This window comes from Symphodus melops (genome assembly GCF_947650265.1).
Source record: "Symphodus melops genome assembly, chromosome: 3".
Lineage (NCBI taxonomy): Eukaryota > Metazoa > Chordata > Actinopteri > Labriformes > Labridae > Symphodus > Symphodus melops.
The window spans coordinates 20269004-20285888 of NC_136693.1; the positions used below are offsets into that span (position 1 = coordinate 20269004).

At 41.6% G+C, this 16885-nt stretch overlaps 2 protein-coding genes across 3 annotated transcripts in view; one reads left to right on the forward strand and one right to left on the reverse strand.

Annotated features, from left to right (window-relative positions):
- Positions 1–779: 779 nt before the first annotated feature.
- kif28 (kinesin family member 28) lies at positions 780–11024 on the forward strand (the record flags this gene model as incomplete). Of its 2 annotated transcripts, XM_079339608.1 has the most annotated exons (28): positions 780–848; positions 1397–1588; positions 1783–1833; positions 1958–2110; positions 2197–2232; positions 2334–2453; positions 3375–3482; positions 3654–3808; positions 3884–3995; positions 4114–4181; positions 4348–4490; positions 4712–4833; positions 5855–5945; positions 6030–6090; positions 6271–6394; positions 6481–6616; positions 6702–6820; positions 7025–7132; positions 7271–7360; positions 7642–7782; positions 7893–7963; positions 8044–8178; positions 8347–8513; positions 8800–8894; positions 9041–9173; positions 9347–9480; positions 10123–10301; positions 10546–11024. In XM_079339608.1, 27 exons carry the CDS (start codon positions 780–782, stop codon positions 10279–10281), a joined length of 3093 nt encoding a protein of 1030 aa, XP_079195734.1. In that variant the 3' UTR covers positions 10282–10301; positions 10546–11024. The 2 variants fall into 2 exon arrangements, with proteins under 2 accessions (XP_079195734.1, XP_079195733.1); XM_079339607.1 differs by having other exon boundaries at positions 10123–11024.
- Positions 11025–11156: 132 nt separating this feature from the next.
- The window catches only part of LOC306821068 (frizzled-3-like), a 29490-nt gene continuing 23761 nt past the window's right edge, over positions 11157–16885 (reverse strand). The window contains exons 8-11 of the mRNA XM_079339247.1: positions 14521–14669; positions 14058–14172; positions 13673–13836; positions 11157–13564 (exon numbers count right to left, since the gene is read on the reverse strand). Of these exons, the coding sequence (XP_079195373.1) occupies positions 13342–13564; positions 13673–13836; positions 14058–14172; positions 14521–14669 (651 nt within the window). The 3' untranslated portion in view covers positions 11157–13341. The remainder of the gene's footprint in view (positions 13565–13672; positions 13837–14057; positions 14173–14520; positions 14670–16885) is intronic.

Consider the following 16885-nt stretch of genomic DNA (forward strand, 5'->3'; position numbering starts at 1 on the left):
ACATGTCACAAACTTACTAAAACTGTCTCATTGAAACTTCGGGAAGCTTACTGAAATATTCAGAGACTGTCAAGAACACAACTTTTTGAACAGTTAAGTCTTTTGTTCTTACATTTCTTTCAACAAAAATTGTTTCTTTCGATGGAAACTTAACTCCTTTCTTTGTGAATATTTACTTCTGATCTCTTCCTGTCTCAAATATCAGACGAGCTTTCCGTTTAAAAGTCAACTTTTCAGGAGGGAGTTTGATTCCAGGACGAGATGAGAGGATTCTAAAAGCGTAGCTGTTCCATAATAATTTGACTCCCTTTCTTTTCTCGTGACTCTTTTATAATTTATGGTGGCTGACAAGGTGAAAGTGAAACTGACCTTATCTTTAGTGCTCCCCTTCCAACATCAGGCTGGTTGGAAAAACCAGTTATAAGCATTACAATCTTCACTTCTTACATGAAATTATATGATAGGAGATCTGATCAAATATCTGCTCAGTAGTTATTCTTTTAGTTAAATTTCAATTTACTTTAATTTCAAACAATAATACTTTTTTAGTGTATAATGTCTAAATTGGATTTAGACAAGTTGCTTAACCCTTTTTTTTTCCATCACCTTGTTTGTAGCATTCCTCACAGATGGACTGCAGAGTGTCTGAACCTGATCATGTCAGTGTGTAACTGAACACAGTCCTGTGTGTGTGTGTGCGTGTGTGTGTGTGTGTGTGTGTGTGTGTTGATCACTCAGTGAGCTTGCATCCTGAGCAGAGATCTGTTGCCTGCTGCACCATGAGGGCTAAAGACATGCACAGCAAGGACTGCGTCAAAGTGGCCGTCAGGGTTCGACCCTTCAACAAGGTCAGTGTGTAGAAAATGTACAGCTTCACCTTTAAAACTGCCATATCTTATTGTTACTGTTTTCTGATGTGTATTTGTATATTGTTATTGTAATGTATTTGTATATCTATGTAATGTATTATTTGGTTTCCAATTCACTGACATACAGTAACTAAACAAAGAGTGGTGGACCCAACCTGTTCAGTAGTAAAACAAGGAAAGAGTTATTCGACATAGTCTCAGTGTTTGTATTATATAATGTTCACATTTGTGTACATTTAAGGTACACACTCATTTTTAGTTTTTGCATCTCACTATCAAATTGGCTCCTAATAATCAATGATGAAACACCAAGCAAATAATTATTCTGAATGACTTAATAAGGGCAGGTCATTGACTAAGAGTTGACACTTGACCTCCTCTTGGTTAAATCAACAAGTAGTGGTAGCAAATGTTCATTCAGAAAAAGTCTTTTATTGCAGTTCTCCCATTCTCCTTGGGATATATTTTAAATCTGAGCATTTACCACAGTCTTGTTTTGCCTCTTGTCATTGTCTTCCTCCCTGAAGAGGGAGAGAGATGCAGGCAGCAGCTGTATTATTTCCATGGTGTCCAGCTCCATCACCATTGAGGACCCGCGGGACCCTCAGAGCCGCCGCTCTTTTTGTTTCGACTACGCTTACTGGTCCCACAGTGGCTTCACTCGTGACCTCAGCGGCCTCTGTGTGCCCGAAGAGCCCGGAGGACGATATGCAGACCAGGTCAGGTCTGATGTCTGCTGCTAGAACAGGTTTACAATCAGCAGAATGTGCAGCGCCAGAGTAAAACAATCTAGGCCCTATAAGAAATTATAATTATCAGACAGCAGAGATCTAGATTTTTAAGTGGGGGAGAGCTTGACCAAGTCAGCACTCAGTTATGGATTTGCAGCTCACAGAATATCTTCTACCTACAGGACAGTGTGTTTCAGGACTTAGGAGAGGGAATCCTGGAGAATGCACTGCAGGTAAAAATCGTCATAATATGAACTGAAGTTTCATTGTTATATCACAAAGCCTCGTCTGAAACAACTATGTTTAGATGTGTTTCTTAGCTCAAACAGCTGTTCAGTGTAAATCTGTTGTTTGCAGGGATACAATGCCACTCTGCTAGCCTACGGGCAGACCGGTTCAGGGAAGAGTTACTCCATGATGGGCTACGGGCCGAACAAAGGCCTAGTGCCTAAACTGTGTGAGCGACTGTTTCAGGCCATCAGAGAGAACCAGGACTCACGACAGTGTCAGGTAAAAAGAGACCTTCATTAACCTGCACATACTGTTGTATGTTTTTAAACCAGTCTTAAAGTTTAATTTATTTTGTGTCTACACAGGTCTTTTTCAGTATGTTGGAAATCTATAATGAGCAGGTAACAGAAATCATTTGCATCTCTCCTTTTCTATGTCATGAAAAGGTTATTTCTTTGGAAGATAACCAGCTTCTCATCGTTTCTTCCCTCTCTCTGTCCAGGTAGTGGACCTGCTGTCTCGGGGGTCTCGTAGCCCGGGGGGACTCAGAGTCAGAGAGGAGCAGCAGAGAGGTTTCTACGTGGAGGGTCTGCGAACAGTCCCATGTGATAGTGCACCACAGGTAGGAGATGATTGTATAGATAATGTTTGTCAGTATTCAACTATAAAAGCTAAGTCTGCTGAACCTTCAGAAGTCTCTTCAGGATTGAGTGTGTTTGTTTCATTTGACTTAAAGCAGTAATGATGAACTTTAACAATATGTCAATGTGGTTGATCTCTTTTCTGATGCTCCCCTATACATGTGTAGTACTCAGTTATTAATCTTATTCTTCTAATAATGACTTAATTTCTAAAATAATAAAAGTGTTAACTTTACATCAAATACAGCAAAGTTATAAAACACATGGTATGAAAGAGAAAGTCATAATATGACAAAACAAAAAACCAGAGTTTTAAATAAAGAAAAAACAAAACAATGGAATTTCTTACTATCAAGCAGTTTGGTTTAACTGTGGCTTGAGGAGTTACTGTAGCACACCTGGTCTCATCAAGCAAATGCATGATCAACTTTGTTTTTTTGGGGTTATGGAGAATCTTACAGAGCTAAATATTGAATTACAAACGAGGATCTATATTATCCTTAACCACCATAAGTCACATCCCATGTCCTCAGGCCAGACGAGTGCATATCAGGGTGGAGACGTTTGTTTAGTGAAGAATGTAGATTGAAGTTCATCCTTTTTGTCTTTAAGACTTTGATTCCTTGCGAGACAGAGCCGGTAAAATATTATGAAGACAGCTGTGACCTAACAGGAGACAGAGACCTGATATATTGCTTTGGCACAGACAGACTTTGACCTCCAGATCTCAAAGGTATACATCTGTCCTGGAAAGGACCAGGGACAAACTATATCATATTACCACGACACCTCAGAGAAGGAAACATCAGAGAACTACAGGAGCCAGTATGTTCAGAAACAAGAACTAAAAGTGATGAAAGCTATACTTCAGTAGTCACTTTAAATGTGTTTTTTAAATGTAGGTGGAGCAGCTGATGGAGCAGGGGACAAGAACCCGGACCACCGCTGCCACTCACATGAATGCAAACAGCAGTCGATCACACATGCTCATTATCCTCCAACTCAAACAGGTAAGCTATGCTAACTGAAGTCCAACAACACTGCAAACATGTTTCACAAGATTACATTTGTCTGTCTTACTATACCTGTAGTTCTAAGTAACACTATTTTACTATAATCCATATACAAGAGTTATATCTTTTGCACCATTTATAATTGATTTAAGTGTGACTTTTTGTCAGATCTTTTCCAAAGAGAGCATCACAAAGCAGTCCAACATTAACCTGGTGGACCTGGCCGGAAGTGAGCGTCAGAGGTCATCAGGGTCAGAGGCTGATAGACTTAAAGAGGGCACAGCCATCAACCTGAGCCTCACCACACTTGGAAACGTCATCAGGTGAGCCTGAATTTCTTCTTTTTGTTTTATTGAGTTTGCTTTGTTAACTTGACCACGTACTGTCTCCTCCTCCAGTGCCCTGGCTGATGTGGCCGTGGGCAGGAAGGTGATCCACATACCGTACAGAGACTCAGTCCTCACCAAGCTGCTGCAGTCTGCACTGGGAGGAAACAGTCGCACTGTCATGGTAACAGACAGTAGTGCTGACATGCAGGAGTGTTGCATTTTTTCATCAATGAGTTGTCTGCTGTCAAAGTGGTCTTGTAAACACTGTTCAGTGATTTTTTTTTCTAATTTAATTAAAGATCGCAACGCTGAGTCCTGCTGACATCTGCTATGAGGAGTCCCTCTCTACCCTACGTTATGCTGAGAGGTACAACAAATTGATCATGCAGTAAAAACTGATTTCAGCTGGTTATCAAAAAATAATGTCATAAAAATCCTACTCCTCTGTCTCTTCTGTCTACATGGCCGGTAAGTAATTTCCCCTTCTCTGCAACGCATATCTTGTTCTGTAACTTATTCCCAACCCACTTCAGGGCAAAACGTATCCAGAACCGAGCTGTGGTGAACGAGAGCCCCACAGAGCGTCTGGTTAAAGAGCTAAAGGCAGAGAATGCTCGGCTGCTGCAGCGCCTGAGCCGGCTGGGTCAGGAGGGACGTAGAGCCAACGATGAGACCAGTAAGAGTCCTCAGGTCAAGAGAATAACAGAATTCCCAGAATTCAGCAGATGAGGTCCAGTGAGGTCAACATGTATGTGTGTTTGTTTGTTTGCTTGTTTGTTTGGGGGGGGGGGGGGGGGGGTTAGTGTATGAATGTGTGTTTGAATAATTTATTTTGGTGACGTCACCCATCCCTCATGGACTTATTCAACCGCATGAACTGAAAATGTGTTTGTCCAGAGGAACTCCGTCAGCTGCTGACTCACAATGAACTCCAGATCAAAGCCATTCAGACTCTGTGGGAACAACATCTACAGGAGGCGCTAAAGGACTGGGAGCAACAGTATGCTAACATTACACAGGTACACAGTTGTACGCACACAAACACCCACACACACAAACCCACACATGCTTATCGAAACAGTTTCAGATCACAGATTGTCAGAAGTGGCTCAAACTCAGATTCTTTCATTGGCCAGCTGGTGGCTGCTCCACAGGTTGCAAAATTCAGATTATACCTATATGTATGGAAGCAGAATATGAAATAACGGTTCTTCCTTGAACATGAATGACCCTCATAAACATTTTCGTATTACATTTATGGTCTCAGTTGATAGTTTTAAAGGGGAAATATTTCGAACATCTTTCTTTTAAAGTGTTTTTGAACATACAGTATATTTGGGTAATTTGAGTGTCTACCAACCCACAAAAATGTGAAATAAGCCCATTCAGTCCTTCGTTTATCAGTCTTACAACACAAAGAAATATGTTCAGTTTCAAATTTGCTCTCCCAGTGATGTCACGGTGGGATTTTGGTGAAAAAAAAAAAACAACACCCCTCCTCTGGTATCTCCACCCCCAACCTAAAGCAAACCTTTATGGCACTTTCATTACTACTAGCGAAGGAGGCATGTCTGGGGGGTTTCATTCTATTTAAAGAGACACACACACACCAAGACAGAGCGTTCTGACAGAGCTGGGTTATACAGGGTTACAAACCTCCTCCGGTGCTCGACTCATGATATATTTTGACCGAAGAACAGCACAGATGTTTCTTTCAGATCACAGGATACTGTTTGAAAAAGTAGAAAAGGGGGATAATATGTCCTCCTTATGTCTTTTTCAATGCAGCCAGATCTGTTAGTAAATTATGGTCCATTTTAAATTCAAATAGACAATAAAGACGGGCATGTTTGTGGCATGGCTACATATGTTTACAGGTTGCTACCCTTATTCTAGTTAGTACTTTGTGTTTTAGATGAGCTTCAATAAAACAAAATGGTACAATTTAATTGCATAAATGCATCCTTGCACATGTGGATATTTTCAATTTATGTATTGTCTTCAATCATACCGTTTATCTGTCAATCTTCCCCTTGTCAGGAGAGAAGGATGATGCAAATGTATCCCTATATCCTCAACATAAATGAGGACGCTCAGCTGTCAGGGGTTGTCAAGCTGTTTATTCAGGAGGGTAAGTCCATAAGTAGGTAGATGAGCTTCTTATTGCAGTTACCCTGCTAATTACCACTTTAACTAATTGTAGTTTATATTCTAGGTGAGTGGGACATCGGCCTATGTGACTCTTCCACAACATCAATCTCTATCAAGGGTTTAGGGTGAGTTTTCGCCACATCAATCAGTAGATTATTACACAGCCATTGCGAGGTTACTTCTTAAAAAAATGATGACTTAAAAATGACCTTAATGTTATCCTCAATGGGCTGTTTTTGAGCATTAAGCAGCATTCAAACTGGTGCATGCTGCAACATGCTGCATATTTGTTTTTTGTGTGTCAGCATCCAGGAGCGTCACGCTGTGTTCAGGAACGAACAGAGGCTGGTAACACTCACCCCGCTGGCAGGGTCAAAAGTCATCATAAATGGCTATGTGGTTACCCAGACAACTGAACTTCAACATCTGGTGCGCCTCAGCACATACACAAACATTACCATGTTATGAAAAATTTCTTACAGCACACATACAACACTTTTTTTCTGCTTCCGCAGGACCGTCTCATCCTCGGTTCCAACTGCACCTACCTGTTTATTGGCTATCCCTCTGAGAGGGGCGGGGATGACTGGAGTCGCTATGACTACGACTACTTCCAGTCAGAGCTGGCCGCTGCAGAGGGCATCCACCTGGGTGAGTAGGATGATCGACAGGTGGATGGGGATGAAGGTTATTCCTGGAAGGACTTGTTAGAAGTTATTTCTGTATGTGAGTTCAGGTGATTCGAGTGCCGGGTCCATTCAGGCTGACCCCAATCTGCTGGCCGTCTTCTATGACTACATCAAACTGATGCCCATGGTGGCAGAGGCCAATCAGATGAGTCAGGAGCTAAACAAGGTGATGCACAAACACAAATTCAGATATTCTTTTATTCTGTCTGTTTAACGTTTCAATAAAAACTTATGGAAATGCAGTGTTTTTGTGGTGAATTTGTGATCACTGTAGGTAGTCCTGTGTCTAATCAATGACATGAATCATATACATTTACTAATAAATGTATTTATTAACACATGTTCATTATGGTATATACCCTGCATTTAGGGGGTGGAGTTTGGGTTGGAGATAAAAAATTTGGCCCTATCTGACTCAAAAGGCCATGATCTGGAGAAAGAGATTGTGGTCAGAGTCACCGCGATGGTAGGAAAACAGGTTGGTCTATATTCTTTGTATCATTGTCTATTTTCTCTTACATGCAATAGTTTCACAATTCATGAACTTTCAATTTCAGGTTTGAGTTGTGGTGTTGAATTTTTGTTTTTCCATGCTGTTCTTGAACTCTCTCCCCAGGTGTGGATATGGTCCAAGGCTAAGTTTGTGAACCGCAAGTTCCTGATGGAGGAAGTTTACCGGCAGCATCAGACTGAGAGCGGAGGCAATGTAATTCAAAGACTCAAGTACAAATAACTACAAACGTATCAATATCAATTTTCCTGACAGAAAAAAGACAAAGCTTGACAGGTTGCATTTAGAATGTGCAAATATGTCTGTAATCCTTGTATTGATTTAGCGTTCCTACGTAATGGCAGTCAGACTTACTACATGTAAAATATACCTGTGTTATGTCTGCACAGTGAGCTCCAGCGAGCTTCATCGATGGAACGATTACATTGAGGAGCATAACTCTGTTTTTTCTCATCATCTCTGTATCCTCCGGTCAGAGGGTAGAGAGGCTGTCCACTGCTGCCATGCCCAGAGATAAAGACCCCTTCTGGGATCCTGTGGAGCCTCTGCTCTTGGGGACGGCTCACCTCTGGCTTCAGTCTTTGGCCTTTCGCATCCCTCTGGAGGAGCAGCTCGAGGTGCTAACACAGACTGATTGCAATTTAGACAAAGACACGCGTCTATGGCTGACCTCATCCTGTGAAGAGACTCAAAGTAAACACAATTAAGGTCGATGCTCTGTGTGCAGGTGCTGGGCTCAGAAGGTACAGAGGAGGCTATTCTACAAGCACAGCTGGTTCCCTGCACCTCCACAGGACTGTAGGACATGGGTGCACACACACACACACACACACACACACACACAGTTTGATAACGGAATAAATCCACTTTGTCTTTAGTCCTCTAGGCGAGGATGACATTCTAATCGATCCGTCTGAGTTGCTTGGTCGACGACTTGACTTCCAGCTGGTCCTGGATCAATGCTGTGGCCTTCGCTGGATCAGAGAGACCCGTAATAGGGGGGTCCAGATTGGGTAAGGCATACTGGGGTCTGAGAAGCTCTGGAGAGTGTTCAAAGTGCAGTGAGGACACAGATAAAGCCTACATTTTTTATTTTATTTAACTTTTATTTAAACTCATTGTAATAAAAAAATCTCTTTTTCAGGAGTGTCCAAGCAAATGACACAGATTACTTTTCTCAGGTTCAGGTTATTTGACTGTAGCCAGTCTCTCTATACTCCAGCTGTGTGGCACAACGTCAACCCTCTGCTGGACCACAGAGTCCACTTCTCCTCTCTCCACACCTCCCAACGTCTGCTGGACTACCTGCAGAGCAGTGCCGTAGTGCTGGAGCTCTGGGGCCTTCAAGGTGAGGAGGAGACGAGGAGTCTCTGAAATCGCTCATTAATATCAATATAACACAAAGAAGAAGTTGGACTGTATAGTTGGTTGTGATACAGTAGATTTTGTCTTGTCTGTGAAGAAGCCTGGATTTAACTGTAAAAGCCTCAGATGAACAGATATTAGCTTGTATTTATGCCTCTAAGATTGTAGAGATGAGTGAGAGTTGGATTTTAACTCACCTTTTCTTTCACCTTTGTAAGAAACATTTCATTCTCATAAAAGCTGCTGATTGTTGTTGATTATTCTTTCAGAGGGTTGTACTGAGTTGATATCAGCTCTGGAGGGAGTGAGGATGACTGCAGAGGGCATCTTCATCATCGAGGAGGGAGGCATGGCGGATACAGTAGTGAGTCCGATGTGCAGATTGTATTCCATGAATTAAGAATTTTTATTTTATTTTTCCTGGAATGATGTCTATATCATCTATATATATTTGCGTAGATTTTATTAGACAAAACGATCTGCTCATTTAAACGGGCGTGTGTGTTGAAGCCTAAAGACTCAGGAGAGCTGAGCTGTTCAGTGAGAGCTCTGCAGCAGGACATGGAGGAACTGAAGGGTGTCAACGCTTCACTAAGAAAAGAAAATGAAAGTCTGAGAGAACAACTCAACACAGCCAGAAATGGTAACTGAAACACACATAAAACACCCCCATATGCCTGACAGATCAATATGTTTATACATTTCATCTTCAGTTTACTTGTATTCAGAGTGATTTCGACTCACCAGCTGGTACATACAAAACAATATTTCATTCATCAATAACTGTACCTGTCTTCCTCCCTGTGTGTGTGTCAGGTGGGGATAATGTGCGTGGTCGCTCGGTGCGTCCCAGCTGTGATGCAGAGTTTGCTCGAGCTCTGAAAGTTTTCTATCACAACATGACGTCAGTGAGGGGTCAGCTGCAGCGCCTGCGCAGACACAGACCCAGTGTGCGTATCCACATCTGCCTGCAGAGTAGTCTTAGTGAGAATTACAGCAATAAGCCTTTTTGATCAAATTAACAGTGAGCTAATGGACACAGTACACAGAGGCAGGAAGTTTAACCAATAACATGAAAAGAACTCACCACATACATTAGTTTAGATTTTACAATTTAAAGATTGGCTTTGGGTTGTCGAAATGCTTATTACCGGTCAAATCATTATTTCAATGCCATTTCAGGGACAAATAATATATTTATAAAATGTCACTCTCAGTTGTTTCAGGTTAATTCAATCGCAGCAAAGCCATCTAAAACAGAAAAAAACAGTATAGGATTAGGGACCAATCAGAATCAGAGCTATAGTGATGGACATGCTGTTTGTAGTGATAAATATTCTTTTGGTTGAATATCGGTAAAAGAGTCAATAGCTATTTAATTTTAGAACATGGAATATGCAACTAAAACTTCCTCTCAGTCTAAAGTGTTGGCGAGTTTTTTAAGTTTTTGGTGGTCAGCATAATATTTGTATCTTTCAAATTGGGCTCTGGTATTCCTCAGTGTGTGCATAGTTGCTGTAGTACATGTAACTCTGTTAACTGTTAGGACGTTTTCACAATGATGATGACTAATTGTGTGTGTGTACATGTAGGAAGAGTCTGACCTTCTGGGGCTCAGGTTGTTTGTGGACGAGCACGGTCGGCTGCTGAGGAACTTCTCTGAACAACTGGAGCAGAGCGTTTCCACTCTCAAACAGGATGTGGCTGCAATCGTCCGCCGGAAACGAGAACGATCAGGAATCTGGTCGTGACTGAGTGACAGTTTATAGAAGTATGAGGAAGAAAAAAAATCCCTGCTCATACTTTAAGACATTACAGAGATTTCTAGTTTGAAGTGTGTAGTTTGTAGATACCAGCTTAATTAATTAGCTTTTTAGCTTATTTTAATTTATCCAAGAAAACTCTGCCACATCAATAACCTGCTCATACTGGCTTTGAATGAAAATGTTTCAATCCTTTAATAATGTCTTTCTTTTTTGAGATTTATTTTGGGGTTCTTTCCTATTATTGAAAAGATGGATCAGTGGATAGAGTCTGACATTTTGGAGAAAGAGGGAGTGGTGAATGACATGCTGGAAAGCAACCACTGGTCAGATTCAAATCTGGGCCGTACAGCCTCTGTACATGAGGCGTACAAACAAAGCTCTCAATCAGCAGCGCCCCAAAAATATTTTCAATATGCATGAAAAGCTGCAGAGGTACATTAAAAGCATGTTTTGTAATTTAAGTGAGATTCAGGTTAAACTATTAAATCAGAGTAGGTGTAAAGACAATAACATGTAACACTTAGATATCTTGAGATACTACCTTTTGTGTATTACAGCTTCAGGAAACAACTTACAGCACCCAGCTTTTTTAAACATTATATTGAAGCTCTGATCAACAAATCACTCACCATTCAAAGTAGAACTTTCAAAGCAAACTCCTCATTCGCCTGTTTTCTTTGACGCAGGGTAGGCTAAGACCAATCACTTGTGATGCACAGTGATCAAGACGTCACGTGTCATTGGTTGTTATAAGACATTAATCTCTGTGTAAAACACACTGAACATACACAGCCACAGTGACAAGTAAGATTAATTCAGATGAATACATGAATGTTATATAAAATAAATTACACAAGGACTGAAGTTTATAAAAAGTTTATTAGACTGCATGTAAAAGAAATCTTTACAGTCCCAACGGCAAATAAATTAAAAGGCATACAATACAACTCAAGTTTCAGTATTCATATTATTATTATGCTTTAGAAACATCACCAACAGTCTCATCTTTTCCCTCCACAGTATGAAAATGTAACCGTGATATTTAAGAGCTAAAGAGGACAGATTTCCAGTGTGTCAAGTTCAGTGGCAGTCGACCTCTCTCTCTCTCTGAGGTGTCCAGTTCAGAGGTAAAAGCACAACAGTTAACGTTTTTAAGCAATCACAAGTTTAACAGAGTACAGACAGTTGCTGTAGGTCCAAAAAAAGATCAGCGTGGGCTCGTTCACAGGAGGAGAAGCAGAAGGCAAATGTGAGGCAGCTTAGTCATCAGAGGGGAGAGAGAGCCTATGTACAGCAGAGAAAATTTAGAGACAAGATGATACAAAATGGGTCCGTGTGATCTGACGAGGTGGACTGAAGAACCTAAAGAAAACTGTGGGACGGACAGAACACAAGCTGCAGATATCTGAGAATGTGTGTTTACAGAAGGCCCAGGGTAAGGTGAGGTAGGTTAATTTGGGTCTTAAGGGACAAACTATAAAAAACTACAATACACACTCTCTAACATTAAGGTAAGTGTGACATGTCCAATAAAAATGAAGCAGTGCACAATTAGTACACATTATTGTTTCAAGAGTTTCACTGTCAATATCTGCACCAGTTTGTTAAATCTGAGCTCCACGTCTTAACTGAACAAACACACATGAGCACAGAGCCTGTACAGAAGCAGTTAAGGATAATATCAAGTACAGAGGTGAAAATTACAAAATAAAAACAGTTTTGTCAAAGACGCCATTTCTGTCTGTAAAAGACATTAGCATAGAAGTACCATTGATGTTTGCAGTATAAGCAGCCATGTGGACTGAATGCTGTACCTGAATGTGTAACAATACTCAGGTTATAAATTTACAATTGTCCGTTTTCACTGTCAGTTTAGAACAACACAGAACACCATCAGTTCTTTTCAACTTTTTTAAAATATGACAGATTGATTGGCGGAGTCTTGAGGGTTTCTAAAGCTGCCTTTTCCAAGCGAATGCCTCTATAGTCAGTGCTCAAACAGTTCAGGGAGGCCGAGCTAAGATGAGTGTGTGTCCACTGAAGGTTCAAACACAAATATTATCCCAGCTCAATTATCCTAACCATGTCTTTATTATATCTCCATCTCTGACAACCCCCTTTTACATTCGAGACGACACACATTTTATCTTTCTCTTCATCAGCTCACCACGGGAGAAGACAAATGGAGTTTTAAACCCAAAATGTGTCCCCTCCTCTAGTTGAAAAATACTCACAACATGAAGCTTTCAGCAGTAAGCAGACAATTTTCACAGTATAAAAATATTTCACTAAATCACAGAGAGGTCCACGATTTCACATTAAGTTCATATTTGTGGAGCGCTGAAGCCACACAAAGACAAAAAAGATTTCATTAAGAGCGCCAATACAGAAGAAAGATTGAATATTTCAGTCAAAACTGAGGCAGAACATTTCCACATATGTCCAACAGAGCAGAAGATGTAAGATTGTTATAAAGCAATACTCGGCAGTGTTCACTTATTGAATAATATGCATTCATACAGGCCCTGCAAGGTGGTGACACATCCTGGAAATAGTTCCACCATGAGACCTACAAATCCAGAATCGAATGAATCAAACAAGCTACGCCTGAAGGAAACAGTTGAGATGATGATCTTTTTACAGCATGGAGACTTCTCCTGTCCACGTCCCATTGTCTCGCATCCAGTGCTAGCTCTGGTTTACCTGGGCACTACGCAGATGATCCCTGAAGATGCCTTTCGTCAGCTGGTTTGAGTCAAGCACTCAGGACTTAAGGTAAACAAATAAACAAAAACTAGGTAAACAATCTGAACTGCATTCGTCAAAGTCCAATCTACAATGCTGACGGAGCTGTGTTAGCCTTTAGCCACAGTGCTAACAAATGATCCCCAAGGAACGTTTACCTAAAAATGCCCTCTGCAGAAATCACTGGTATTCTACATCTGGATAGAGGAAAACATTCACAACTAAACAGATGTGCGTGTGTCTGCTGAGGGGAAATCTTTGCATCCTTATGTCAGTTTACTGTAGAGATTGAGAGTCCTCTCAGGCGCTGGTGCCTTCATGCTCTCCCACTGGGCTCTCACTTGCAGTTGTTCCGTGGGTGATGAGGGTCTGTGGGGGCTCAGATACGTCTCGCTGGCTGCCGTGCCTCGAGTGGCTACCTAACTGATGAAGGCTGCTGTGGCTGGAGAGTGGGTGGTCCAGACGTGGCATGCTGCCATGGTAACTGCGCTCCTGAGTACCTCTGTGAACCAGAGTATCACTCCTGAGAGAGAGGAATAGACATTAGGCACACAGGAAGGACAAAAGAAAACAGACGCCACTTTTTGTAATTCACACCGTTCGACAAACAGAAACGGATTTCTTGCTCTACCTGTCGTCACGTGTGCGCCGTAAGCTACCGTGGTAGCTGGCCTTGCTGTGGACGCTGCCGGCCTTACTCTTGGTGGAAGCAGTGTGGCCATGGTGAGTTCTGATGGGTTCATCCAAATCGTCCAGGACGGCTAAGTGGGTTGAAGAGGCGTGGGTAGATGTGCCCTACAGAAGGATCAGAGGTCAGATGGATGTAACAAACACTAAGACATGAGATGGCCTTTAACAGTCTGTTCAAAACCCAAGTCAAGTTTTCAACAAGACGGCGTGATAACATTGCTTTGATGCTCTACAGGATCTCCTCCAGTCAGGTTTCTATAACTACTGCTCACGTCTATTCTGTGTTTGTTTAGGTTCTCTTCTATCATTGCTGTTTGCAATCCTACCTGAGTGGATGTTCCACGAGACTTCCTTATTATTGGGGTGTTTGGCTCACGCAGCAGAGACTGGGCGAAGTCTGGCTGCTCCTGCAGCACCTGACGAGATTCATTCACCCCACTGCTGCATTAAGATCAGATAAGATAATCCTTTATTCATCTCACAATATGAGAAATGTACAGTGTTACAGCAGCAAAGCAGGAGTGCAGAAGAAAATTAGATAAAAATGTATTAGAAAATCAAAAAGAGGGTAAGGGTTAGAAAAACATTAATTAGAGACAGATGAACAAGGAGGGGAATGGAGGTAGGGAGACATTCATGGTATGAAGAACACAGAGGGGAAGAGAAGAGGGGAGGGCAGGAGGCGGACAAGGTTACTATGTTGTCACTGAGGATTAGAAGACAGAGGTTTAATGCTCCCTTTTTTTTTACAAGGGAGAGATTGATGAAAAAATAATCCCTCTTTCTTACTCTTTGCGTCTGCGTCCATGCAGGAAGCTAGCCCATTCAAAGCAGGTCTTCTTGCTGCCCACCCAGAACACGGAGGGGATCCCAACTACCAACATCATCAGATATTTTATCAAGAACAAAACCATGTTCGGCCGGTTAGTCTGCTCCACCTGAAGAGAATGGAAATGTACAATATTTATACCATGGCTATGAGAAACAGTTTATGTTCAATATCAGAACAACATTGCAGTTTAAAAGTACAGGACATTTATTCCTGCAATGTTAAGACAGTAAAGAATGAGGAAATACTTAGCATGCCACTTAAACTAGTTTTGCATTAAATTAAAGCAAAGGATCCCGAGCTGACAAGTGGTTTTAGTTGAGTCAGGCAGTTAAAATGATGGAAGAGGGGAAGCAATCTGCAAAAAAAACAGCTGCCCCAGCAGCTGAACTTCAGTTCCCGCAACTGCTTTCTCCTCAGCTTGTCCTCATCTGTGATGCAGGATAAATAACCTCCACCAGAGGGCATGCTTTATAGCAGCTGAAGAGGCTTGGAGGGTTTTTCATTTAGAGGAAGTCTATTTGTTTTACATACATTGCTTTTACAACAATCCTCAAAATATTCTAAACTCGCTGATTATGTGTTTAAACATCAACAGAGAGTAGATTCAGATACTTGTGTTCTGTACATGTGAAATGTGGCGTGAATTAGCAAACAGCCTGTTTCAGATTAGTGTAGAAACAGTATTATAGAGATACACAATGAAAGGCCCCGTCTTTTTGTAACTATCCTTTGAAAGCTTTAAGCGGCTTCAGGGTGCACATGATTAAGTGTTAAAATACTGGAATGGTGCTTAAAGAATGAATGCCAAAATCACCAAACAGTTGTGGTAAAATTAAGATTATATTCTGATAAAGATGCGATTCACCCAATTCAAATGTAACACTAACATTATCTCCTGTGACACCTTGCTTTGGAAAGAAGGAGGGGCCCTAAGAATCTCCGTCTGGCACAGGCTGGGATTAAACATCTCAAATTTAGGCCTTTAGTCGAACAAAAAGCCCCACAAACACACACACATGCACAGACATGCACACAGACGCACACACCAAAACGTAAGTTACTTGAACAATGCCTACAGAACCTTCAAATATCCTAAAATATGGCAATTGTACCCCACACACAACCCCCCCCAGGGTCAAGATCAAATAACACCTTGTAATAATGAAATTCCAGAGCTACAACAGGTTGTAAAGGGGGTTTCTCCTCATGAGTTCTCTCCACACACATCTATAGGCTGACATACACTAACAGGAAACATAAGCACTTGCACCTGCCTCCAATCCCTCCCATGCAGTCTGTCAGTCACAAATTAGTTGACCCTTTCATGAAACGGCGATAGAGTGGACGTAGGAGTGCGTTTGTGTCTATGAACATGGATTTTGTTAATATTATGTATTTGACTGTATGAAAAACAGGACAGAACACTACACGCAGCCGAGCATGACTGAGCAAGTGTGTGAGAACCAGCAGAGAGAGAGAAAGACACAGAGCTGGGAGCTTTGTAGAGAGCTGCATTAGCTGAGCTAATGATGCATACTGCTCTTAGCTCCCTCCTCCACAAATGCATACTCACTCGACCACACATAAGAAACAGCCAACTTTGTCTCTCACACACACACACACACACACACACACACACACACACACACACACACACACACACACACACACACACACACACACACACACACACACACACACACACACACACACACACACACACACACACACACACACACACACACACACACACACACACACACACACACACACACACACACACACACACACACACACTTCATGTTTGCAATGACATTTTTCCTGAACTCAGCAAAGACTTCTCTTGTTGTCCTAACTAACAGGATGATGCCCAAAACAACCGAAATAAGGCTCGCTTTGTAAAAGGACGAGTTACCCTCGAGTCCATTCTTCTGTAGGTGTGTTTTGCGCCTTCAGTGTTCGTCATGTATTTACCATTCACACAAATACAGCAAAACTTTCCTCTCGCATTGACATACTAGACATCCCGGTGACTTAATGAGGAGATAAAGGCACTGAGGGAAGCTGAACACTTCACACTAGCTATCTTTGGCAGGGTGGTAACACACAGTGTGTGAGTGAGACACAGAAAGAGATCAGGGGGAGTCTGAATGCTCCAGCATGAGCTGTGATACAATGCTTCTGAATATCCTGTCGAGAGTGTTTGTTTTCAATGTCCAGCTGAGATCACACACAGATTTTGAGAGGCCATCTGTTCCCGACAGACGGTAGAAAAATTGTTTTGAAGAGCTACTCAATGGGAATATTTAACTTTTATAATAT